Source organism: Trachinotus anak, unplaced genomic scaffold (assembly GCF_046630095.1).
Source record: "Trachinotus anak isolate AG129_WGS33_773 ecotype Australia unplaced genomic scaffold, CSIRO_AGI_Tana_v1 ptg000015l, whole genome shotgun sequence".
NCBI lineage: Eukaryota > Metazoa > Chordata > Actinopteri > Carangiformes > Carangidae > Trachinotus > Trachinotus anak.
The window spans coordinates 871,436-897,588 of NW_027273866.1; the positions used below are offsets into that span (position 1 = coordinate 871,436).

The 26,153-nt window shown below is 39.4% G+C and overlaps 3 protein-coding genes across 6 annotated transcripts in view; all 3 read left to right on the forward strand.

Moving 5' to 3' along the window:
* dlgap2a (discs, large (Drosophila) homolog-associated protein 2a) overlaps positions 1-15,177 on the forward strand; it is a 158,628-nt gene extending 143,451 nt beyond the window's left edge. Inside the window, exons 11-15 of the mRNA XM_071497933.1 lie at positions 3,206-3,294; positions 3,413-3,852; positions 3,979-4,070; positions 8,503-8,655; positions 9,273-15,177. Coding sequence (XP_071354034.1) covers positions 3,206-3,294; positions 3,413-3,852; positions 3,979-4,070; positions 8,503-8,655; positions 9,273-9,479 — 981 coding nt within the window. The 3' untranslated portion in view covers positions 9,480-15,177. The remainder of the gene's footprint in view (positions 1-3,205; positions 3,295-3,412; positions 3,853-3,978; positions 4,071-8,502; positions 8,656-9,272) is intronic.
* Positions 15,178-17,385: 2,208 nt separating this feature from the next.
* On the forward strand, positions 17,386-21,246 carry cln8 (CLN8 transmembrane ER and ERGIC protein). The gene is made up of 3 exons (XM_071499153.1): positions 17,386-17,523; positions 17,939-18,563; positions 19,071-21,246. Exons 2-3 carry the CDS (start codon positions 18,024-18,026, stop codon positions 19,395-19,397), a joined length of 867 nt encoding a protein of 288 aa, XP_071355254.1. The 5' UTR covers positions 17,386-17,523; positions 17,939-18,023; the 3' UTR covers positions 19,398-21,246.
* A 548-nt stretch (positions 21,247-21,794) lies between these two features.
* arhgef10 (Rho guanine nucleotide exchange factor (GEF) 10) overlaps positions 21,795-26,153 on the forward strand; it is a 52,640-nt gene continuing 48,281 nt past the window's right edge. For 3 of the 4 annotated variants that reach the window (XM_071499146.1, XM_071499147.1, XM_071499148.1), the window contains exon 1: positions 21,822-21,961. The gene's annotated coding sequence lies outside the window, so the exon portion shown is untranslated. Of the gene's footprint in view, positions 21,962-26,153 lie in introns of all 4 variants that reach the window. The other variant, XM_071499149.1, reaches the window with a different exon arrangement.

Here is a 26,153-nt window from a genome sequence, read left to right on the forward strand (position 1 = left end):
CATTCATTACCCGCAGAAGTGAATACAGATTAAATACAGTATGGATGAGCTAAGTGGGAAGCGGAAAGAGCAGGACACTGTAGAAATGTAGTATATGACATATATGTCCCTATATCAAGAGTGATGTTGCCATATAGGTCATATATATCATATGCATGTATACATGCTCTGGATATATGAAGACATAAGTTTCTAACATTCATGAAATACCTATAGTAAAATTTGTATTTGTGCATTTGTTAAAAATATCTATATGATAATTTTTTTCATATATATATGTTATAACATTTTGCAACCATATATGTAATTTATATACACAAGTTTTCCAAAACAACATACATATAAAAATATATATGCTCATATATGTTTTCTTATTAATTTCCTTTTCGTTTTATACATGTCTGTCTTCCCTTTCTGGGAAATGAAATGAAACATTTTAGAGACTCTCTTCTTTGGGGCTGTTGTATTTGCTCTCCATGCATAAGGTGATCTGTCTTCAAGCCCATATTGTTTCCTGCTAGTTTGTTGATAGATACCAACAGATTCCAACAGCCAAAGGAGATGACAATAAGGTATTACAGCAAACAGCTCTTGGGACTCATCAAATATTAATTTGTCTGCATTGCAGGCAGCTTTCACTGACCTCATCATATCATATAGCCAATCAGTCTGCTTCACCTGCTACTGGAAGTATAATTAACCTGAATTAGCCCACCTCTGCATTGATCTGCCATTTGCTTTTTACACTCTCCATCCCAGAAGGTCAACGTGTTTTTAATCTCTGGCCGTGTGGATGCGGTGTTATATTGACTTCCCGTAGTCCTCAGAGACTTCTTTATAGCTGCACTTTTGCTACCATGTTTGTGTTCGAAAGCACTGATTCATTTATTTACAAAAATAGTTTTAATTGGAGCCATAATGAAGTTGTATAAAGAGGAAGTCAAAGCTGTTAACCTTAAACACAGTCGCTGCCTGGCAAAAGTCACCAGGTGGTGCTGTGTGTTTTGGATGAAAGGCACAGTGGCTCTGTTCAACTTTTGCTGATGCTCACAGTTTCCACACCTGTGCTGATGTTGTGACTGTGATTACTGATGCAGTGTGTGTGTGTGTGTGTGTGTGTGTGTGTGTGTATCTCTGTCTGCACACACCAAAACATCTTCAGGGTAGGTAAGCCTATTGGACATAAATCTCCCAGCCTCCTGGATGTTTTGTCTTCTTCAGTCCTCATCCATCACAGACATGAAACTCATTCTCTCTTCATGAGGTGGACTTTGCTCTGCTTCTAACACAAAGTAATGGAGGTCACCTCGGCGAGCTGCTCCACGCTCATTTCCTTCCCGCTAACAGCTTCTCCCAAACGGCTTGACAGAATACAAAATGGCTCTCCAAAAATGTCACTCCCCAGCTTTAATACTGACCACTCCACAACAACAACGCAATCCCACCCTATTTTGAACCCGTGGTAAACTTTCGCTGAAGATTTATGAATGTCAGATGCTGTAAAGGCTTCATATGAACATTTTTAGATGGCCCCTGCAATCATTCTGGTGGCAAAGGCAGGCAGCAAACTGATTTCTTTTTATTGCACTCCATGTTACAAAAAACTTGCTAATCAAAAGATAGATATTGTAGAAAAAGTGAATTCTGGAGAGCTGCATTCTAGAGGAAAGAAATGGCACATTGCTTCCTACCAGCAACCACATCAGCCGCTCTGTACTATCAAACTTTTGATGTGCGACCATTTCTGATAGTCACAATGAAAAAGGGCTCAGTGGGCACTAAAGAAGAAAGACTGATATGACAAAAATAAAACCAAGGGAGGCTTAAGACGCCAAAGAAAGAAAAAGATTGTGACAGTAAGCCAGCAGGAAATTGTGAACCCTAGACAAAGAGAGAAGTGCAAGCAAAGAAATTAAAAAGAAAGAGATGAGCGAATGAAGAAACAAGGAAAAAGTGACAGATAGAAAAGCACAGCAGAAATGGTGAGCACTGACAGGGTCTCCATAAAGCCAGTAAACTGTGGGGCTCCAGGGAGTGGAGCAGGCAGCGATAAAGAGTCCCTGGATCAGGATCTCAGCCATACAGCAGCAGGGAGGATCACCATCAGTCACTCTTCCTTCCCATCCCATAATATCCACTAATGTCGGCCTATCTGTCATTGTGTAAGTATGGTCACACAGCCATGAATACTTGTCCAATCTATAACACCTCATTTAAAGTATTGAGCAGCTTTTCAGTGGATTCTTTTGTTGTAGGTTTTTGGGGCAGTACAACATGATGCAAACACAGCATTGGCTTATTAGCAACATTAGCACTCATTTGAAGTGATGTTTCTGGCTATCTCAGGAATAGAAATCTTTGCTCTTCTTTTAGGTTTGTTTGGGTATAAAACAACTTCTGAGAGAAATATCTGACTCTTTAGCCACTAAACGAACATCAGTGCTTCCCAGTTAGTTTCTAACTTTATCTGTCAGTTGTTTGGAGCTGGGCTGATAGCCCACAGTGGCTTTAACAGAGCTTTATCTCTAAAAACACTGCCTGCATTCAGAAACAATACTACTATAATATTTTCATGTTGCGCATAGTTATCTGACCCATTGCTCACATAAAAATATTGAATAGTGCAACTTTAAACCCATGTAGACCAGCATAACAGTTTTTTTAATTTAATTAGAAATTTAAAATCAATTGATTTTTTATTTTTTTTAAATTTTAGAACCAGAAATACTTTCTAAAGTAATTTTTTTGCATCTTGTATTTCGGACATGGCATATCATATGACTTGAATTGAGAATTATAACATTGCACATATGTGGTGCTAATACTCATGTAAACTCAGCACTGTAGCATAGCAACGGCTTAATAAGCAGAAAAATGAAAATACTGAAATTTAAACATTATAATTTTAATTATTTATAACTAAATTAAACATTTTTACTCATTGTATAGTGTGCACTGTAACATACAGCGCATCCTCCTTAATTTTTCATATTAGTTTCTATAGAAGCCTAAACTCCTCTGCAGTAAACCTCTTCAGTCTTGTTACCTTTACAGCCTCCATTAATCATAAAGTGTTTACTTTCTGACAGGCGCTGTACAGTTAAGGTGCTCTGTCCAGTCCCAAACCAATAAACCCAGTAACAGTGGGGACTGGTCGCTCACATAATGAGAAGCACTGTTGATTTGTATCATTTCTTCCTATTAGGTGGAAGCAGCCACAGACTCTGAATCTGAAAGCAGGGGCTCACGGGAGTACCACTCTGTTGGGATCCAGGTAGAAGATGACAAGAAAGGGTGAGATAATGATTTTGATCTTACAATCTTTGATGTTTTTCATTCACTTTTACAAACAATAGCCCCATTATCACTGCCATTATTGTGCATTTTGGGCTGTGTGTGTGCATCTCTGCAGACAGGGCAGGTTCAAACGCTCCAACAGTGTGACAGCAGCTGTGCAGGCTGACATGGAGTTGGAGGGCTTCCCTACCATGGAGGACAAAGGCCTGCAGTTTGGTGGGGGCTTCCAGCGACACTCAGAGCCCAGCACGCCTACACAGTATGGGGCGGTGCGAACCGTACGCACCCAGGGGCTCTTCAGCTACCGTGAGGATTACCGTACCCCTGCTGAACCCCCCAGCCCAAGGGAGACAACCAGCGAGACCACCTGGCAGCTGGAACCTCCCTCCCCACGGGAGAGTGCGGTCTCATCAGGCGAGTCGGGCAGGGCGTCGCCCTCCCTGCGGAGGGATGGTAGCTGGTTCATGCAACTGCTCCACACAGAGACCAAGAGGATGGAGGGCTGGTGCAAAGAGATGGAGGCAGAGGCTGAAGAGAATGATTTGTCAGAGGAAAGTGAGTGGTCTGCTGAAAGCTTCATATATTACTGATTTTAGTTTTTTGGGTTTTTTTTTAGGTACTGTTCTGTACGAATGGCACTGTGTGGGTTGTACAGTATTTGATATGCTGTGTGCGTTTCAGTCCTAGGCAAGATCCGAAGTGCGGTGGGAAGTGCTCAGCTGCTCATGTCTCAGAAATTTCAGCAATTCTACTGGCTGTGTCAGCAAAACCTGGTAAGAAACCTATCAAAGAGAGACACTATGTGAGTGTTCACACACACACGCGCACACACACACACACACACACACACACACACACACACACACACACACACACGCACACACGCACACATACTACATCTTTGCAAATGAATTGTCCTCCAAACTTCCCCTAAATTTTCTTAAATATGACAGCATTCCTTTTTTTTTCCTTGACCTTCATGCTATCTCTAGCTTAGCCAGGTTATGGTGTGGTCATAATTACTACATCAACTGTCTAACATGATTACAGAAAATTTGTGAATTTCTTTTTTTAAATACTATCAGATGAGGTTTTATGTATCTCATTAAGAACAAAAGTGACAACAGAAATAAAGCTGTACTATCACACCATCATTGAAAACGATGGACAGTAAATCTTTGGCGAATGTTTATCCGTAAATGGCAAAGCATAAAACAAAAAGAAAAGAAGTATAAAACTATATGATCTATTTTGTCTATCTGTGAATGTATAAATAATGTCTCAGTTTTAGAAGAAAAATCTGATTTTAGTTTCATAGCAACTCAGACAAACTCAGCATTACAAGTCACATGTAGGTCACATCCAATTTTTTTAGTCCACTCATAAGGTCCAGGTCAGAATTTAAATAATGTCACTCCATTCAACTGTCTTCTGAACGCATAAATCAGAAAACATCCCATTTGAATTTTAAGTGAGGAAGAGGAATTAAATTAGTAGAGTGCACAAAACAAACAAGACAAAAAAAAACATTGGCTGCGCAATGAACTTAACTTTGCCTTTAGAAACAGCTCCATACTCCTTTATGTGTCATCACAACCTCAGTCCTCCAACTTTTCATACATATTTAATGCTTTCGCTGACACTGAGTGTGGAAAGCTATAACACTGAGAATCGGTAGCTAAATAGTGCATTGTGACCTGAATGTTTTGACATGAACAATACACAAGCGTAGACGGACATGTTCTTGGTGATGCAGCTCGATCCTGAGAAGAGAAGAGAAGAACTGAGGGCTGAGCCAAACCTGGGTTTATAAAGACCTGAATATCCAGACGCTCTGTCGCTCATACAGGAGATCAGGAACACACACGGGGTCAGGGATTTCTGCCTCACATTTTTCTTTGCTCTGTTCACAACTGCTTTTATTGATCTGAGCCAAGTACCCAATATTTCAAATGAAGTTGGTGTGGAGTAATGAGAGAGAGTGATGCTGTTTTTGCAATGTGCAGCAGAAACTGCTCGTTCAGGGGGGAATGGGAATTGCACGGGGATTAGATACAGTGAACCAACCTTTTAGACCATGTCAAGTGCTTTTCATCCCCTGAAGGAGACAGTATTATGCAAGGTTACTCAGCAATTTCTTCATTACAAACAGCTGCAACATTTCTCCACATGACAAATGCATAAACAACAATATTCACTGCACATTGTGGCTTCATTTGTGAAATAAATGCTCTCGAATTAGCAGCTTGAAAAGACATCTAATTGCGGTTTATCAGCCTGCTTCTCTCTACCTCATGGATCAATTTCATAAAGCTTAAAAATGCTCTAAAAAGAGACGAACAGTTTGCGTGGAGCTTTTCTCTGGGAGGAGCTCCAGGATTAAAAGCACACACTGACACAGCCAGGGCTTAAAATTTACTCTGACTCCTCCTAAATCTGTCAGCTCTGGATATTTGAAGCTGCAAGACTTCCGAGACAGTTTGGAGAACATCACAAGTTCAGGGGTCAGAATAAAGCTGATGAAGTGCTGAGGCAGTCCCACGGTACTACAGATAGCAGAAACGTGTTGCCGGCTTACCTGACATGATGGATACCATGATATTTTAAATCTAGGTTTTTTTTTTTTCTTTTTATTCTTTTTCTGCACAAAAAAGTTATTCTGATCTTTTAAAGTTATACAAATATGAAAGTAAGACTATGACTCTCGATGAGAATATGCAGACTTAGAGTATATTAGTCATGCCATTTGACATTATAAATATCACAGGAAAGTAAAATAAGATTACTGGAAACTTAAAAAACCACTGACACAGTTTAATTTCGCAAAGCATAATGCGTCTTAACTTATCTGATAAATGTATCTAAAGAGAGCTGAATGAAAGGTCTGTTTTAATTCATATTTTGGGCTCACCTCTGTGATGCCTTAACATTCAGCTTCTGGGGGATCATTATTGTTTAAAGTCAAAGTCAGATAACATTTTGCAAGCATCTCTTTAATGTATATTTTAAGGCTCAGGAGGTAGAGCAGGTCGCTCACGCATCGGAAGATTGGTGATTTGATTCCCAGCTCCTTTAGTAATATTTCAAATTGTCCTCGGGCAAGGTACTGAACCCCAAATTGCCCCCGATGTATCATCAGGTTGTGAATGTGCGTGTGTGATAGAAAAGAGCTATTATATGTGTAGGAAAACACAAAAATTGAATGGGAGAATGTGGCTTCCATTGTAAAAGCGCTTTGAGTGGTTGATAAGGCTACTATAGCAGGATATAATGCTGCATTGAAAAGGAGAAATAAACCAATGGAAACAAAGCAAGAAAAATAAATAAATAAATAACTTTGCCATGGCTATAATTTCGACAGTTCCAGGCACTGCCATCATACTGCACGTCTGTTGGACCATCAGACAGCAGCATCCCTCACAGGGTTCAGGGTGTGACTTTGGGAATGTTGCTTGAATCATGGAGTTGACATGTCCCATCTTGGATGTTTGGTTTGAAGCAGATCCATGTTTTCTGGAATCCGGGATCTGACACTGAGTAAGTTGCAGATTCTGCTGGCTTGAAACCGACTGAGGGAAACGAAAAACCAAACTGGCACACGAGGTTGATTGGATCACTTGAACATCTTTATTATACACACTTTTATGAGTGCTCGGTTTCTTTAGTCGCAGTGAAAAATTTCATGTACACAACATTGCCTCTTAAATGTCCATAGTTCATACATAAAGCAAACTCATGACCTTTGTATCATTAGCACCTTGTGAAAAGGTTCTGAATAAATTACATAGTGCAGTGTGTAGGGAGCTCCTTGTATGATTAGACCATTGTTAAGAAAACTGTCTCTTTCACACCATTTTTGTTCCGTAGATCAGACCAACGACAGTGTCTTTTTGTAGACCAACCGAGAAGAAGTGAACAAAGATTTGGACTTCCCCTTATTACCTCAATAAAAAGTGTTAGCACAGAGTCTTGTTACTCATTAAAGCCAGACACAATGAGGCGCTCTTCAATCTGATGTTTCATTTCATTTCAGGAGTCAAGTGATGAATAGGACCCAACTGACAAAGGCAGTTTATTAATTCTGAGCTCATGCATGGAAATATGACAGGATTGGGCTCCATCACAAGTTTTTATACCTCATCTCAACCAAAAGCCCCAAAAGTGGTGTCCATGCCTGTTTTGAGTCTGATAAGGACATCTAGTGGCTCTAAGCTGAAGTGCAGTAGCCACGATGATCATGACTGTTTTGTGTCCATATACTCATGTGCAGAGGTGGCAGAAGTATTCAGATCCTTTACTTATGTAAAAGTACCAATACAGCAAAGTAGAAATACTCCATTACAAGTTAGAGTCCTGCATGAAAAACCCCACTGAAGTAGAGCAAAAAAACTAAAGTACAAGTAAAAGTACTGTTTTGGTCTGATATATTATTATATATGACATCATTAGATGATTAATACTGAAGCATTAGTGTGTACGGAGCATTTCACTGTTGTAGCCACTGCAGCTTGTTGGAGTTCATTTATATACAGCTTTATATACAGGGACACCAGATAAATCTGAGAGGCCATGAGATGATCAATGGGAGAGGAAGGACGAAAAAACAAACTGTTTATCATACACAAATCTGTGTTCAGTTTTTGGATCAGATTTTTGTTTTTTTGGTGAGATATTGGATCATTTAAACATTTATTGTAAAAAAACTATACAAAAGGTTTAGAGGGAAAAGTCAATAAAAACTACAAACCGGCTGCACACTGCTTTTTGTATGTTGTCAGACGCTAAAAAGGTTGGAAACAACTGGTTTGATCTCGTGTTTTATTTCAAAAGCTTGTAGTATTTTCCATTGAGTAAAATCTTTATCTTAAAGGTAACTAGTACCCAAAGCTGTCATATGTAGTAGAGCAGAAAGTACAATATTTCCCCCTGAAATGTAGTGGACTCTACATATTAAGTAGCATAAAATGGATATACTGAAGTACAAGTACCTGAAAACAGTACTTGAGTACAGGCCTAGTAAATGTACTGTTACTTTCCACCACTGCTCATGTTTCTATGTGTGCAAGGATACCCATTGCTGATTGCATACTTGCGTTTGTTATCTGAACTACAGACACTGAACCAACTATCTGTCTCATTATTTAATGTCACCACAGACATTGATACCATCTTTATTGTAACTCCTCTTACCTGCATCTCATGCAGGACCCCAGCGCCATGCCGCGGCCCACCTCTCAGGACCTGGCTGGGTTCTGGGACCTGCTACAGCTCTCCATCGACGACGTCACCATGAAGTTTGACCAGCTGCAGCAGATCAAGAACAACAACTGGAGACCTGTTGACAGCCCAGAGAAGAAGGTGAGAAGTCTTCCTGGCAGTGTGAGCCCCGAGCCCAGGCTGCCGCAAGATGTTACTGCTTTGTCAGTTGCATGTATATTGTATAATGATTCTGACAAAACTTCATAGACTGGAACTGATTCTGTGCTATTCTGTGGAAGCATTAAAAACATATTAATGTAAGAAATAGTCAGAAGCTTGATTCTTTTTTCATATGATGGAATATTTTATTTAGGGGCTGAAAATGACTAGAAAAAACATTATTTTTGTAAGGTTGCCTAATTTTTGGAGAAAGCAGAGGAGGGTCTCATCTAATATACACTTTAATGGTTATATGGGATGAAAACTGTTATCATACTTAACATATTAAGGTGTAAATAGGTACACACTATTCTAAATTCTCTATGCACGTTTAATTGGCCAATTTATATTTTATATTTTCATTTTACATTTATGTTTTATATATTATATTTTGAAAAAGAGTGTTTCAGTTTTCTATTTAAGTTGAGGGTCCAAAGAAAACATGAACCATGTTGGGGAAGGCCTTAACTTAAAAAAAAAAAAACAACACACATTTCAGCAGCCTTCTCTCAAGAGCCGTACAACCACTTCATAATTATTCTTCTCTCTTCTTAAAGCCACCAGCTCCTGTACCAAAGAAGACAGTTCGACAGAGGAGTGCGGTGACAAGGGAGAAATCCTTGGACCTCCCAGACAGACACCGACAGGAGGCCCGTCGGCGGCTGATGGCGGCCAAGCGGGCAGCCTCCTTCCGGCAGAACTCAGCCTCGGAGCGAGCGGACAGCATTGAGATCTATATTCCTGAGGCTCAGACTAGACTTTGAGGAGATAGGGTCAGGGGCAAACATGTCTCCCTGCTCCCACGTTCAAACAACTTTAAAACTAGCCTTTTTTCTAGACTGCTAATCTCTTTACTCTTCCTTTATCCATCTGTTGTCTGATCTCGATAGCCATCCTCAGTGCCCATCGCCATCGGTCTGTAGGATGTGCCAAGCCTCTTCTCCCATTGCCAGAATAAGTGTTAGCAGAAATGTATGTCTGACATGGGTTGGTTGGGTTTCTCCTTGGTTTGCTGGTGATCACGATACCCAGCCTACAAGCTCTCTCATCCATTGTCCTGGATGGGTACATCTGTAGTTTTTCAGCATTTGCAAAGTGCCATTTAAAAAGTGCAGCTTTGAAAACCTACCAGCAACCAGGCCTTTGAGCTAAAAGAGTAAATGAGAGAAATTATATTTATTTCAAGATGTTCAAAAATGGTCAAAGTTAGTAAACCTTTAGTATTTTCAAATAATTTAAGGTTACATTGTTTTTTCTCTGTTATTTTTGGAATAAATGTTAATTACAAGATAAATATCACAAAATTGTTCTAAGTTCAAAACTTTGAAAAGTGCCAATGCTTGAAATACCTCAACTATGTGCATGTGGCACTGATCACCCATTCAAGGTTATTCAGGCAGCCCTTATAAGCTCTGGACTGGTCAGTGTTGAAAAATGCAGCTTTCTACCCAATCTGGTTGTAGTCAAACATTTTTCATGGTCTGGATTGGTGGAAGATTGACATCTGTCAGCTCATTAACATGCACATTTCAATCAACTGTCCTGTATATCTCATGTTCCTGTTGCCAACTTTCAAATATTGACATTTACTTGAAGCGGAAATCATGTAAGTCTTGTGCCAACATTTTCATTATGTCAATGCAGTAGAAAAAAAACTATGAAGGTTTGTGTAACTCCTTAGATCAAAATGTGTAGGCAAATGCACTTATGCACTTATTACAATTGTCTCTATTTCCAAGGGAAATGTACATACCCAAGTTCACAATAGTACTGTTGTATTTTTGAATTGTGAGTGGGAAGAATATTCATTGTGTCTATTTTTTTCCCACATATCCACTGCTTGCCTGCCCTCTGTTTTTATTTTGTTGTTGTTTTTTTTTTTTGACAAATCTGAATTAGTTTCACACATACAGTGGTTTGCTAGCACACACACACAGACACACACACACACACACACACACACACATACACAGATGAAACCAAACTGCTGTGTTTTCATCTAATATACTTCTCTCAGGCCCTTCCAATTAGCACTCCAAGCCACAGTTAATGAGGAGTGATAGAAAAATCCTCCAAAACATAAACAAAATCTCTGCATAATAGTTCTTTTTAATCAAAGAAAGAGCTTTGTAATTTTCATATTTCTTGAAAAGTTCTGTGTTGCTGAAAGTCTACCTAAGCAGTATCATAAGTGCACTGACTCCCTCCAGGAAACACCGAGGAGTAATAAAAAGAAATTGGGGCAAAGGCATTCCAGAGGGAAGCAAGTCCCAAATAACTAAAACTCTGCAAGTCTCCCATTGAAAGGAAATACATGAGGAATAGGGTATTATTTGTCTGTGGCTCTGCAGACCTGTGGGTGATACTTTGTTACAACATGATGTAGTTAGGTAGATATTATTATTTGCCTTTGATTACCATTGCAATGCTGAGATGCACTCAAGAGGCTGGTTGCACCAGCTCTTTGTGAACTCAAACTTAGCCTAGTTCTAAAATTAGTGTTTGACTTTACTAACTGGGGATCTCCACATAAAGTGAGTTGCACTACAAAAACAAATTCATATGTAGAGATAAGTTGTTACACTATATATAATTACACCTACTCACTGCCAGGTGGAACTGCAACATAGCTAACTTCACCAGCTGACAAACTGGCGTTAGCTTGCTATATGTCACCTTTTTTTTGAAGAGTTAAAGAGTCTGACCTGACACTGGATAAAATGCTTCAAAAGTTTAAATAATGCAAACTGGTAAAGCTTTAAATTAAATTTCATGAAAATAACACGGCATACCTTAAATTACAAAACATTTAGCTAACTCTGTCGGTTAGGCGAACATTATTGGAGTCATTCTAAACTGAATTAATAGTACTAAATATGAAACCCATATGCATATATAAATAAAAGAGAGTATTGGCATATAAACTGAATATTTGTCTTGCCCTCCTACTAATCCTAATTTAAGACATTGCATTACAGTTTGTGATGCTGCAGTGACTTCCTTTTTACATAGTTCAGAGCTTTTGAATGTACCATGCTGCTTATGTTTCCGAGCAACTGATTTAAACAGTACTAAAGGCTTGACTAGCTAAGACATTTTTTAAAGTTTTTGCAGTGCAACCTGATATAGTAAATCACTAGTTTGAAACTACTCAATGATTCTGTAATGTATTTACAAATAGCTGGTGCAACTCATTTCCTGATACATGACGTAGAAGTGGAAAACCAACAATAACATTATGGGGCCTTGGAGAAGAGTCTCTAGTAGTCACAGAGTTCACCTCCAGGTGGCTACAAGTAAATTAATCTTCAATTAAGCTCATCTTGAGCAAAAGCTGAAATTGTGCTGATCTTTATTAGTTTAATTCAAATCGCTGACCTAAAGACTGAAGTCTGTTGGTAAAAACTTGATAATCAATCAACTAAATGGTGCTGCTTTTTATTTAATCAATACAGTACTAGATAAACAATCAATGCAACACAATGTGCTATCAGCTGATCAGAACATCACTTGAAAATCTATTTTTATGACTAAGGAATTTCTTGTTGATTAATTGTGCCAGTGTGCCTGGCTTCTTTAAAGGTAGAACCAGGGAGAATTATCACAGAGCATTAACAACAAAAGTACATTTCCATGAATTTGAATATTTTTTGTGTGCATTTGTTGCTGTGTGTGTGTGTGTGTGTGTGTGAGTGAGATGTTTTCGTGATGCATTGCTGACATATTCAGAAAAATAGAGGGTGAATCTGGGGTCAGTTTGCGTCTGAGTCAGTTTGATTTCCCTATTACTACCCAACTGTGGCCTGACCTGCATCTCTGTCTCACACACATAGACACGCTCACAGATACACATTGTCCCTGTGTCATTGGCATTCTGCTTAAATATATTTTCAATACCATAGCATATAATTTACTTTTTTGTGCTACACATAATTTAACCAGATGCATCTTTGGACAACTTAAGTACACAAAGGCATAAAACAGCTCTGAATCCATCATGACTCCAAATGTATATGTGTTTTCTCCAATTTGTTTCCAGTGTACCTTTTACAGTATCAGAATGCATTATTCATTGTTTAGTTATCATGAATTCTTGTAGCACAGCTCAGAGAGCTAAAGAGTATATTTTAGTCCAACAAATTGCCAAGAAACCAAAGTCAGCTGTAGGGACAGTGTCTAAGACATGTTGTGCCATACTTAAGTTGCAGTTTGGGCGTTTAACAGCCCGCAGCTGAGTGTAAGATTACACATTTTCTTAAAAACACACTCATCTATAATTCTTCTGTTTCTTTCATTGCAGAGGCAGGGACCATAAACAGTATGACAGTGGGTTTCTGGAAAGCGTCTGGGTGTGTGATGCCAGGCAGTTGGCAGAGCAGAGACGTTCCCCTGCTGTTGCCACAGTGGCAGGCAGACGGGGGAGAGACAGACCCGGCCTGACATATGCCGGCTTAGAGGAGACGAGAGCGCCGCACTGAGCCCCAAACTGCTGGTGTTGTATGCTGTTGTGTAGCTGGAAGGCTGTTCTGTGTGGATCGCCGGGCTCTGTGCTGGGTATTTTTCAGCCTGCCTTTGACTAAGCAAAGCAGCTTATGTAAGATTCCGGGTCCTTGGTGAGATCAAGCAAACAGCCTCCAGGGCCCTTCAAAGCTTGTGTTGATAAATGTATTGCTGAATATTGGCTTACAGTGCAGAACTTAAGCATCAGCACTATAAAAATTTGGTTCTATCAATCTCTGCTGGGCTGGTTTCACTGACAGCTGTGATTGAAACAACAGAGGTGTTTCTCTCATATGCAAATTGATCACGGCCTTGAAAAAAAAAAAATTAAGTGTATCCACCACCCTGGTTTAGTTTAAAGCATATCTCTTGCTCCTCCAAGAGGTATTCGCATAATTTAAATGAGACCGTTTTTCTCGTTAGACCATGAACAAACCATTTCAAATAGCAAAGTAAGATCAGTGCCAGAAGTCACGAGGGAGAAAAATGTTGAGAAGGATTTGTGCAATAGAGACACAGTCTTCAGTAAATTTACAGCTACAGTTTGAAGTAAGAACTGGGCTTACAGAAATCACATATTTAGTTTTAGAACAGTTTCCTTTCTGGAGGAAAAAAATATTATCTTGGTACTCCTGAAACGCTCTCAAAGCCATTTTCTAAGCTATGAACAAAATCTGCTGTAATGGTAAGGTCAAGTTTGTCCCACTGAAAATCATTTTCCACCTAGGAGAGGTTTTTTTCTTTTTCATTACCCTTTGACTCGTTTTTTTCAAATAGGTATGAACAGGTCTTAGATGGACAGCTGTAAAAGCCTCCTTTTGACAAAATGATCTTGTATTTTCTTGCTGAAGATTATTTTAGTGCGTTCTGTATTGGATTCCTTCGGCTGACGTGCATTTGTGTGGTGTGCATGTGACACTGTGAGCGATGGAGGACTCCTCACTCGGCAGAAAGTAACTGTAGTGATTTTTTTTAAGTTAATAGATTATGGTAATTTAACAGGTCACCCACCAAAACCTCCCGAGGGCAGAAAATTGCATCAATGTCACATTTAATGTCATGAGGGCAGCAATTAACTACAAGTGCCATCTTTTTAACGTATCCAGCACACTGTAAAAGCATCACTCCACACAGCCACATAACCTTTACAAGTTTTGTGTAAGTAAGGCATTTCTGCCATCTCCCTTTTCCCATTTCCAGTCACATATTTCTATCATTTCAATCCACACCTTGACATTCTGTGGCCTCTCTTCTGGTATACGACTGTCTATCCGCTTTTGACTCTAGACCCCATGATGTGAACTATTTCAAGGGGACTTTTTCGTAACCATGCCGTGGAAAGAGCATCAGACTCACTGAGATATAGCCTGATACAACACTTCCTTGAACTTGGAATGTGAAACAACTCTATAATTACTAGATAAAATGAAAAAGGTAGTTTAGCTAAAACTATTTTCATCTCTTGTATATCATATCTATAGTGAGGATGAATATAATTCCAAATATTCATTATTTGTAAAGAAATATATATATAGATATATAAATATATAATATATGCTTCATTGAAACATAACTATTTTCTGCTCTTGCTCATGTTTTGTTTTCATTTTTACTTTGTTATTGTTATTTTATAAGCTGATATGATGGCATGCGAAATACTGATTCTGAATGTAGGCTTATTTATTTTGTCAAAAATGACGACACTGTCCCACTGATGTACATTTGTTATGTATTTATTTAAGTCAGTCACATTTGCATTTCTCAATGTGTGTTATTTCAGTGCAAGTTACCGTATCACTGGGTTATTTTTGTATGATTTTAGTAGTTTGCAACAACATATGCATTTTCCTCTGTTCTTTCCTAGCTGAGCTATTGAAAGATTTTGCCTCTTTGAGTAGTTTGATCATTGCTGAGGTCATCCAGTGTAAATAATTCTGCAATTAAATTTTTGGAGAAAAAGTTTGGAAACATTTGTCCGTGTGGTTACTCAGTAAATTATTCTCTGCTGCAGTGGCAATCATTAGAAAATATGAATATAAGTAAATTGCTAGGAGATGACTTAAAATTCCTTCAAGGTTTTATTTCAAATTGTCAGACACCAGGCTATATTATATTCACTAAAGTAGGAAGGCAAAATACACCAGCTATTTAATGATTCTAACAACAGCGGTATTCCCAGTGGAAGGATTTTAGTTCACAGGGGGAAGGCTCAATGAATTTATCAAATTGTTCTTGACATTTCATGCATTTTATATCTGTATGCAGTCTGCTAACAAAGATAGCAATAAGATAAAGATGAAGGGTAGCTCTGAATGATCTGTCAAAGAAATTGAAATTACTTGTCATTGTTCTTGGTTAAGTGACTCAGGAAGGTCACCAGCAACTTGGGATTTATATCGTGGATAAAATATGTTTTTCCTTAATATATACTGTTATTTCTTTTTTTTTTTTCCATAGCTTCGGATGAGTCAACTTAGCTTTGTGCATAATTCAGTTAATTGCACCATAACAATGACTGTACAATCCTAATATCAGATAATATCACATAATATTCTGGTCAGATTGTTGAAGAGCATCCTTTTGGTTCACAACAAAACACAGTGATTAAAATCCAACATGATATTTGTCTGATTGTCAGGTTTCATATGAGTATATGTCTTAAGTGACAGCGTGTTGTATACCATGACATGCTGTATTGGAAAAGTTGGTTGTGAACAGTATTCTGTGTAGCAATCTTATATATTTTTCACACCTCCTATAAAACTGGTAATGTGATTCAGGCCCGTGACAAAATAACATCAGGTTGCATGCACAGTAGTCATGCTGATTCCACTGGCAGGAGTGCTATATTTGGTTCAGAAGTCAAATGACCTTGTCTAATGTTAAATTAAAATGTAGACACTTTCATATTTCTGCAGGTTGTAGGGGCGCCTGCAAGAATACGATCATTGCTACAATATATTAGGACTGTACTTTCAAATATATGTCATATTCAACATAAATCACACTAGTGTTTTCAGGTATTCTGGAGAATGAAGCTTCCTCTAACTAGGCTGAGATATGCTGGGCATGATCAAACACCATATACTCGTAAAAATGATACAGGCGTTAGTTGTAGGAAAAGGAGAAACTGTCCAAATACTGAGATTCACAAGCTCCCAAAACATTCAATTAATGCAACATTTGGAATTACATGGGTTTGTAAGGCAAACAAAACAGTGTGATTTGCCAACAAATCTAACAGGAGAGTCAGGGAGTTGTCAATCCTTTAAATGCAGGTTAATTAAAATGTTGATGCTTTTCCCTTCAATTTGACATTAGATTAGTTTTATATGAAAAACCAATCACTCAGCAGCCATTCATTAACTAGTATTGGGTCGTTTCCCAAAAAAAAAAAACCCTGTGCCCTGTCTCTCACAATCTCTACTATGTGAGGCGAGGTCGCCCCCTGTTGGACAAAGAAATAAATCCATGCATTGATCCATGAGCAGACGCTCTTCCTTCCTTCTTTGCTCCTCCCCTTCTTCCTCAAATCAAGATTTAATTTGACTTAAACATTTGATTGTTTGCGTTGCTGTGATTATTATGACTTTGTATATCGCATGGTCGTACATAAAAGACAACTGCTGCGCTATGTCACATTTTTTTTTGTTTGTTTTTTTTGTTTTTTTCACAATTAGTCCAAGATGTTTCATCAGTTCTGAGTTGCGGTGAACTCCGCCAGGGAATGGTGTCTTTAAGACTTTGACACAGACCTGACCCGGCCCCTTTGTTTGTGGAGTCTGCATGTGGTCCTTGAGTGACTGTGGGCTTCCTCGATCAGGCTGTAGAGATGGATGAACATGGTTATACGGCTCATAGACTGGATGCAGCTCGCTCTCTGCACCACCCGTGACATAATAGTTTGAAGTTGTTTGTTTGTTTTTTGACAACCTGTGGCTGCTCTCACTTTATTTTCCTCAGTGTAATCACATATAATATTTACAACTTGTTGATGAATACATGTAATTTATAACTATATAGCTTTCTTCTGTTGTACACATATATATATATATATATGTATGTATAAAGTATATTTAGTTCCGTACTTTGTAATTTGTAATTTAGCTCATGATTTAAGAGACAACCAGTAGGAATCTGACTCTCAGCGGTGCTGACCAATGGGATGCCCGGAAGTTCAAAAGAGGCGTGACTTCCTGTTTGTAGGTCACATGACCAAATTGAAGTCGTATGATGTGAATTGTCTTGTTGTTGTATCTTCCAGCGGCTGCACCGTCTCACCGTGTGCAGTGCAAACTCTTCTGGACGGTGAGTATGATAGGTATTAATTATCACCGTCTCTTGGTATTTTCTTAGCTTCGGGTGTGTTTCTGTTTTACTACACGGGTAAGTTTAGGTTGAAACCTGGCTCTGACTCATCGTATTTTTGAAGGGACTTGATGTGAAAAGTTCGACTTAAATGACTAAAACGATGCTTTTTGTTCGTTGTAGATCTGGTTACCTTTTTTACTGAGTTACTATAAAAAAAAGTCGGGGTACATTAAAGCTACCCAACGTGTTTTGTTTTGTTTTTTAAGCAGTTTTTACAGAGAATTAAACACGTAGCTTAATGGAGCCTGGGCACAATAGTTCATAGCGATAGTGAAGCATTAGTACATATTATTGGTGTTTAGTGGATGATTTACTGATGATTTATTTATCTGCTTGAACAACTGATTTGCAGGGGACCCACACACACCATGCCTGTGCCAGCCCCTGCCCACAATCCCACCTGCGGCTGAGCCTGAGCTCCACCTCCCTCCATCACCATGGATCCTGATCAGCAAACCAGCCCTGGCCCCCATCCCAGTGCGGAATACTTCCAATGGGACTATCGCCTCAAGCTTATCGGCCTGGGATTTGGCTTCTATACAGCAATATTCCTCCTCTCTCACCTCCTTTCTGCGGCTCTGTCATGTACCTACAACTCCCTGTTAGCTAAGGAGAAAGTTTTCTGGAACCTCGCAGCCACTCGGGCGGTATTTGGTATCCAGAGTACTGTAGCAGGTCTGCGGGCCCTGACTGAGGACTCTCTGTTAGCCAGAGACAGAGTGAGAGGCCAAGAAGACTGGTCGTGGTTTAATGTCCTCACCGCCACAGGTTTCTTTGTGTTTGAGAATGTAGCACTTCACACCTCCAGTCTGGTGTTTTGGTCATTCGACCTGTCGCTGGCGACGCATCATTTCTTTGCCCTGTCAGGATATGCAGGAGCAGTGGTGTGGGATTCCCTGGGCCACTTCCTGCCGATGGTTACGCTGCTTCTGGAGATGAGCACACCATTTACATGTATATCCTGGATGTTACTGAAGGTAGGTAATGAAACTACCTGTCATCACCTTGCTCCATACACATCTTACACACAGTTATACTAACACAGAGAAAATACAGATACCAAATATGTCCTTGGTAAGTGCAGTTATTTTACCAGAGTCTTAGGACAATGGTTGCACCAGGCATTGCTGGTTGATCATCTTTTTATCACAGTTTCATGTCAACAACCAAACAAATTGCTGGAAGTGTCACCAGGTTTCAGTTCCTCTTAGGTCTTGTGCACCTTATGACTGTCACCAAATAAAGTTTAGCGTTCTTAGAAAGAGGAAGTTCTATAAAAAATAATGAGTCAGTACCTAAACTTCCACTGTTCTTCCCCAAATATTTGACTTGAGTACATATAAGTTACAGACATGTAGACAACATGAAAAGATGTTATGGTATAAAAAAAAAAATTAGCTTCATACAATGTAATAAAATGCTACCATGTCACATTAAGATCTTCCCAGTAATGAACCATCTCTGTGTTTCTTTCAACTCGACAGGCCGGCTGGGCACGCACCCTGATCTGGAGAGCCAACCAGTGGGTGATGATCCACATGTTCCACTGTCGCATGGTGCTCACCTACTACATGTGGTGGGTAACCTTCACCAACTGGGGAGAGATCAACACCTACGTGGCCCTCCCCCAGCGCCTACTCTTCTTCAATGGCCTTGCTCTGCTCACACTTATCATCAACCCCATCTGGACACACAAGAAGACCATGCAGCTGCTCAACCCTGTGGACTGGAACTTTGGCAACAAGCCGGCTCCTCTGAACGGTGCCACGGAGGGCCGGTCTAGGGATCATATCAAACCTCATGCCAGCTGAGGGGCACCAAGGAGGTCATTTCTAATCTGACTGATACCATTTTTTTTTTACTTGATTTTCTTTCACAGTGGATGTGTGAAGTGACCCTTGGTGTGATGATATTAAGATGGATATTTTTAAGATTAGGATCAGGGACCACCTAGGTAAATGTTGCTACATTACCTTTGATCAGGCTTTACGTTCAGGCAGTCTTAATTTAGGTTTGTTTTTCATCATCGTAAGAAAATAGTATTTATTTTCCATCTGGTTAACTCTTCATAGGTAGGTGTGGTTTTGTAAGGCAGTGGAATGGGGCCCTGCTTGTTTGTGTCACCTTCAGGACACTGTTGTGAAATATCCACTATAAAAGTCATGTGAGTGGTTATTTATTGACAGTACGAAAAAGTTATGAGAAGGCGGATTTTGAGCTATTGCGCCATTCAGAAGCACAAACTTATAAATTAAAATTGTGTTTATTTAATGGAAAAATTTTCTCATGGAGTTAACAGCTTTGACTTATTTTATTAAATTGGAAGCATTAACACAAAACATGAAAGAAATGTAAGCATCACAAGACTTTTTGAAGCTACTATACATCTAAAGTATTTAAAGATTTACATTTTGACTCGGTATAGTACCTTATATACTATCTTTGTCTGCCCACAGCTGCTTCTGGTTTATTGCTGTTGATAGTGAAGTTCAGTTGGTCTGTTGGGTAAAAGAAGACTAGTAGCAGCATGTTCTGTGCTTGGGGATACGACATGAGGGGCACCGGACAGGTTATGCTCTTTCAAAGTAGTCATCAAACGACTCAGTAGTAAAGTCATGTCAAGAATGTGGTCTTTGTCATCTATAGCACAGACAGTTATTTAGCACTGATTGTCAGCATAGGCTAGAAAACTGAGTTACATTTAAAGAATTGGGTTCTAAAGGTTGGTCACTGGAGCTATTAGATGCAAAGTGGATAATTGCATCAGTCAAATTATGAGTCACACTGGTGCTTTTTGACTGTGAATCCTTTTTCGGCACAGAGGGGACAGTTTATTTGGTCATGAAGGAGAAGGTGCTTAACAGAATTTTCTTTTCTGATGGACAAAAGCTCAGGACTTGATTCCACAAAGCCTCTATTGTCCAAAATGGAGATGTAATGTGGCAAAACTGAAGCAGTATTAATACAGAATAACCAACCGGAGAGTTTTGATCATGCTTGTTTTTGGTGTTATGAGTGACAGTAATTCAAAATAGAGATATTTTAATAAAGTAGATTCTTATTTTTACTTAAGCTATTTAAGTGTTTAAAAATATTTCTGTTTTGTGTTTTTTCCACACAATGGCTTCATTGTATGTGAAGTCTTGGCCTTCAGTTTTGGGTTTGTTTGTTGTCATTTATCTGGCACAGGAACTTTTCAGTCAGTTGTCACTGCAAACACTGGAAGCTTTCAGATCCTCAGTGTGGGCTGGCTGTAACAGCATTGTTACAGTAGCTCATATCTAAGTAAACTCTGGACATTTAATCTTTTTTGTTTTTTAATTTGGTCTGCATTTCATGACTTCAACAACTGAATCTACACAGATAATGAAATCTCTTCATAGCAATTTAAAGTATTTTCATCAGAAAGAAGATATAAAAACAATTCTTCTTTTACTGTACATCTGACTTGATCTTGATATATGTAGTGCAAAAATAACCAGTGTGTCATATTTTTACTTTGCATTCATTTGTTATGACAGCATAGAAATACTGTACTGTAACATTATGGGATGGTTTGGGGAATTTCCTATAAGCTCTATGCTGTTCAAAATCCTGTTTCTGTGGGGGAATGCACAGATTTGAGTTATTGTGAGATGCCTATTAAAATGTTAACTCACATACAGTGTTGTCTGATTTAAGGCTGTGTAACAGACCATCTACCTGTAGGTGGCAGCATGGGAATAATTATCTCATCAGTATATTTGCTAGTTTTTGATGTAACCACACATCCATGAGTTTGACACATTTATTCATTTAAAGGTTTATTGTCTTCAAAGCATCAGCTTATTTCACCAAGCCTATTTCAAAATTTAAAATTACATTTAATGCAACCAAGTAATGAAAAAATAAGTGAGATTTCCCCCCTACACTACGTTTTGTGGGGAAATGTGCCGTCTTATTTTAAAGCAGGGCTGCGAGTTGTTTGCTCTACCTCACAGAGGCAGAGGAAACCTGAATACAACATCCTCTCCGGACAGCTGTGTCCAGGGGAGCCACCTCAGACGTCACATGGGCAGCTCGGAACTCCTCTGTCCGATCCCACCGGAGAAGACGTCGGAGGCTTGATTGATGTTCCATACAGCCAATCAGAGTTCCCCCAGGTCTACCCATCGGCCAATCAGCGACTAGGAGGGGGGTAAAGGGTTTTTCATGGATGGAGTCAGTTTGCAACGAAGAGAGTGAAGTTAAAAGAGGGACACTGGGCAAACTCTGGATGTGTTTTGATGTGTTTTTAAAGTCGTGTCGAAGTCAGAAATGCGCCACGTTTAACGCTTGCATGGTGTTATAGCAGAAGGACAAGGTAATTCTTTTGGGGAAAAAAAGTCTTAAAACGGTGAGTTGAGGACATTTTTTTTTTTTTTTTTTTTTACGTTTCTGTCAAAGTTTTAAACAGCCCTAACTTTACTGTTCTAACATGTGTTTTTTTTTCTCTCAGGTGGTCTTCAACGTTACACTAATTATTTGATACACCCGTGTGAAATGTTTCTTTAGTGTATCGCAGTGACTTAACGCGTGTTTTGTTTTTAAAACAGTGTATTGGGAGATGGCTATAACGTGGCGCCTCAGCTTCACTGCCAAGTTGCCAGCACTCAGCTACCTGCTATCACAAAGACAGGCACATTTATGTTTATTAACGCGTCCTAATCTTTTAAGAAGTTTAAATGTGTCAGCTAAACTCTTTTTCTCTTCTTCTCTCTCTTTTTTTTTTTTTTTTTTTGAACATATTAACTGAATAGAGCACTAACACATTTCCTCACATTACTCTGACAGATGTCTGAGTATTGAGCAAAACCTCAAACTTATTTTTAACCCCCTTCCCCTCTTCAAGGATGCAGTTACAGGTGCAAGATGGCATTTTGCCTTTATAATAGTCATTTAAAAGCATGTCAAGTTTACCACCTTGATAACTATACTTCATTCATAAAAAAAACGTAGACATTGAAAATATTTCTTTGAAAACCTGCAACTTTATTGCTTATATAAAATCATTAATGAGTGGGGAAGTCCTCCTGAGCTGGAGCAGTCAACCCAGCCACAAATTCAAGTAGTCATGCATAGCATTCCTCAGTGAAAAGGCTGCACAGCTTCAGTCAACTGGAAAATCAGTCTAAACAGGTAGTAAAACCATAATTTAATTAAACTGTTTCCCTCAGTAGGTGCCTCTCTGCACCAAAAAAAAAAAAAAAAAACAGCCAAGTGTTTCCAGGAATCTTTAAAGCTTAGCTAAGCCCCAGAAAGTTGGTTTAAATACAGAGTGCTTTGATCTTCATTTGTATTGTCTGGTGTCGTGGATGTCCAGTTTACTCAGCCAGGACATGGATGAGTTAGAACATTCAGGGGGTCACACACACATGCATGTACACACAAGTCTCCACTGGTGATTTGTTTAGCAAATAGCCAGGGTGGCCTGGCTGCAAATACAGATCCTTAATACCTTGGCCCACTGTAATAACACCTAGGGAAGGCAGATCATTTTTTCCATGCTTAAATTCACTGCAGTTTTCTAATGTAAGCACTTAGGTGAGACATGTAGACACACAGAGCTCTTTACGTGTGACACTTTCTCCTCATCAAACCACAGCTGCTTTGACTGTGAATGTTTTCAGAGACCTCTGGAGGAAAAAATGTTGGCGTCGTGAGGAAAACAATGTTGGCAATCAATGTTAATGCTATTTGCCAAGTCTGTTATGTAGATGCTGTGGGAAATAGTATTTTAGCATCCTAATAATCCTTTAGTCTGAAACTGCAGTAACCTCTGTTGTTGTTATAGTCAACACAGATGTAGTTTAGTGGAGGAATGCCAGGGATTGCTAATTGCTAAAGTAATTGTGACCAGCCAGAAACTGCTTTGCCAGTAGCAGCTCATGGAAATGCCTTCTGTTTACCATGACTAAGCTTGGGGTGCCAGAGTACACAGTGGTTGAACAGAGGAACATAGCATTCATTTTTAGAAAGGCCGTAATGGATTCACTGTCCACCCACGACCCCTCCAGTGATCCACTGAGATAAGCAATGTATTAGCAACTTAGTTCAGCAACAGCTGGAAGGTGGAAGGAAAGCCACCGCTCTAATCTGCAGGTGGATGTGAGAAATTTCTCACATACCAAACACTTGTTTAGCAGCTGGGAACATGTGTCAGATAAATTTAGAACCAGAATTGACCTGGGAACATCTGTTATGTTGTATATTGTAGGCATCATAGATCTCACAAGCACCAAGATGTCTGATCCCTCAATTCAAAGTACCATGTTCTCTGAATTGAGCTATATTTGTAGCAGCCAAGGATAAGTAAAGTTGTAGGTCATAGACAATCTTGGCTTCAGACAGTGTCCACATACTTTGAAGTCAGTGCATTGAGTGGTACACTGATGCTTAAATTGCAGTTTCCTGTGCTAATTTATTGTAATCTGAATGAGTTGCTGTATTCATATTAAAATGCCTTCAGAGCTTAAGAGCCAGTCAACAAAAGCGCTTTGGAGCATTCGCCTATCCACTGCTCTCCACACACTATATAGTTCACTTCTGGTGACATGTTGGGCTCTCAAAGCTTTGGTGTGGCTCATTGGGTGGGTGGGTGGAGACCAGTTAGGAGTGACAGCCAAGTCTGTGGGTGCCTCTGTTTTCAAATGGACACCACATTTGAAATATTATGCAGCCCTAGTCTTTAATTTTGTCCAGTGATTCCCAAGCTGGGAGGGTCATAGCAGTATTATGTCTCTTTAACCTGAAACAGAATCATTACGATTGTGATGTAAAAATGTCATACCACTGTTATTGTATGGATCTTCCTAGGCATATAATGAGGTAATTTACTGCTGTGTGATACATCATAATGTTCACACTACATACTGTAATGTGATGGATGACACCATGCAGTAATGTGTAATTGTGGTAGCTCAGCTTTGACCACATTTGGTTTAGAAATGTAGCTTCGATGCTTGTAGCTGACATGCAATCCTCTCACGTGTCGAGTAGCTCACACCTCTCACATCAGATAAAAACACTGTAGACCTGCGGGCCAGTATTTTTTCCTCAATCCACACCCATTAATCCTGTAATTATAACTGGTAGCTGACGGGGAATACCAGACTCATCTTTTGGTTGGGTTATTCGGTGTATTGAGGGTAGGTTATATTACACTGAGTGGGAGATTGGATGGAGACGTAAACCGTCTACCATGCAGGAGAAAACTTAAGCTGCAACCGGAGCAAAAGGAGATATAAGGAAGGTTGTTTGCTTATCTGTGATTTATTATGATATATGTGTCTATGAATATGCTTCCAATTTGTCCTTTGCTGATCGCAACAGCAGTCCTTGCCAGGAGTCATGATTCTCACTTTTGAAAGTCAGCTATCTTTTTTGTCTGAAAGCTTCTCCACCCCTTTTGAGGTTAGGGTGGGTGGTGAAGTATAGTGTGTTGTCAAGACTAGTTGGCCCAGATACTGCAGTACTGCAAAGATTGCAAGGTTCATCCAGTATAAACCACAGAGCTTTTGAGTTGAGATTTAGGGTACAGGTTTGTCACCATGTTGTTCACAATACAAGGAACCAAGATTAGTGGGTTTTTAAGGTTGGTTAGCTCAGTTGTTCAGAGTGCGTTTTCAGTGATGCCAAGGATGGGGGTTTTAATTCTGTATGGGCCACACTTTATAGCCAATGATCTACAACACCTATGAGAATCTGATAACAGTAATATGTAATAGTGGGACAGTCATTGCTCATTTAACACATAAAATACATAAACCATCAGTACAAGTTTTTTGTAGCAATAGAGACTAGAGACCAGAATGCGGTACCTTTTTCCTTTTTGGTATGCTGCAGGGCCCTGTCCTGTCCTCCCCTGAACCTCCCCACAAATACATCACAGTACTTTGCTAAGCCTGTCCGTCCACTCTTTGTAGGCCTGGGATCTGTTGTTTTCGGCCGAGGCCTGATTACTGTAAGCCTGGTAGAAGGAGAAGATTAGGACACACTGCTCAATAAAACAACCAGCCAAAGAACTGCAAAGCCAAAGACAGGCACTCACAACAGACTACAAGTCTGTCTCTCTCAACTCCCTCTCCTCCAGGCTTTTGTTTATGGCTTTCAGCCCGTGTGTGGAATGCCACTTGTCATTAAGTGTGCTACAGAAAACTCAACAGAAAAATCACAACCCCAAAACCCCTTACCAAACCAGGGTGTTTGACATAGAATAGCTCCCAGCAACACAAAGTTACTTTTTGGCAGATCTCTGGTTGCCATAAGTAATGTTTTTGTGTTTTAAAAAGGGTTGTTAAAAAAGTATGGACAAATGTATAAATATGTTTTCTATCATGATATACTGTCTCTGTCTCTACGAGCTCCATCACTCCTTAACTTTTTTCTCTAGTTAGATGATGTGTCATTTGTGCATTATTATGAATTTGGAGAAATGTGATGTTGCTGGAGCATGCATGCTCTCTAAGCCCGTCCTCAATTTCAAAAGTTTAAATGATGAAACCATAATAAACTAATAACTCTTTTGCAGTGTGAAATAGGAAAAACAC

Excerpts from the sequence above, each read along its gene's own strand:
- cln8 (XM_071499153.1), top strand. The coding sequence starts at position 18,024 with ATGGATCCTGATCAGCAAACCAGCCCTGGCCCCCATCCCAGTGCGGAA. Across the intron at positions 18,564-19,070 it reads TATCCTGGATGTTACTGAAG|GCCGGCTGGGCACGCACCCT; the intron begins GTAGGTAATGAA and ends TCAACTCGACAG.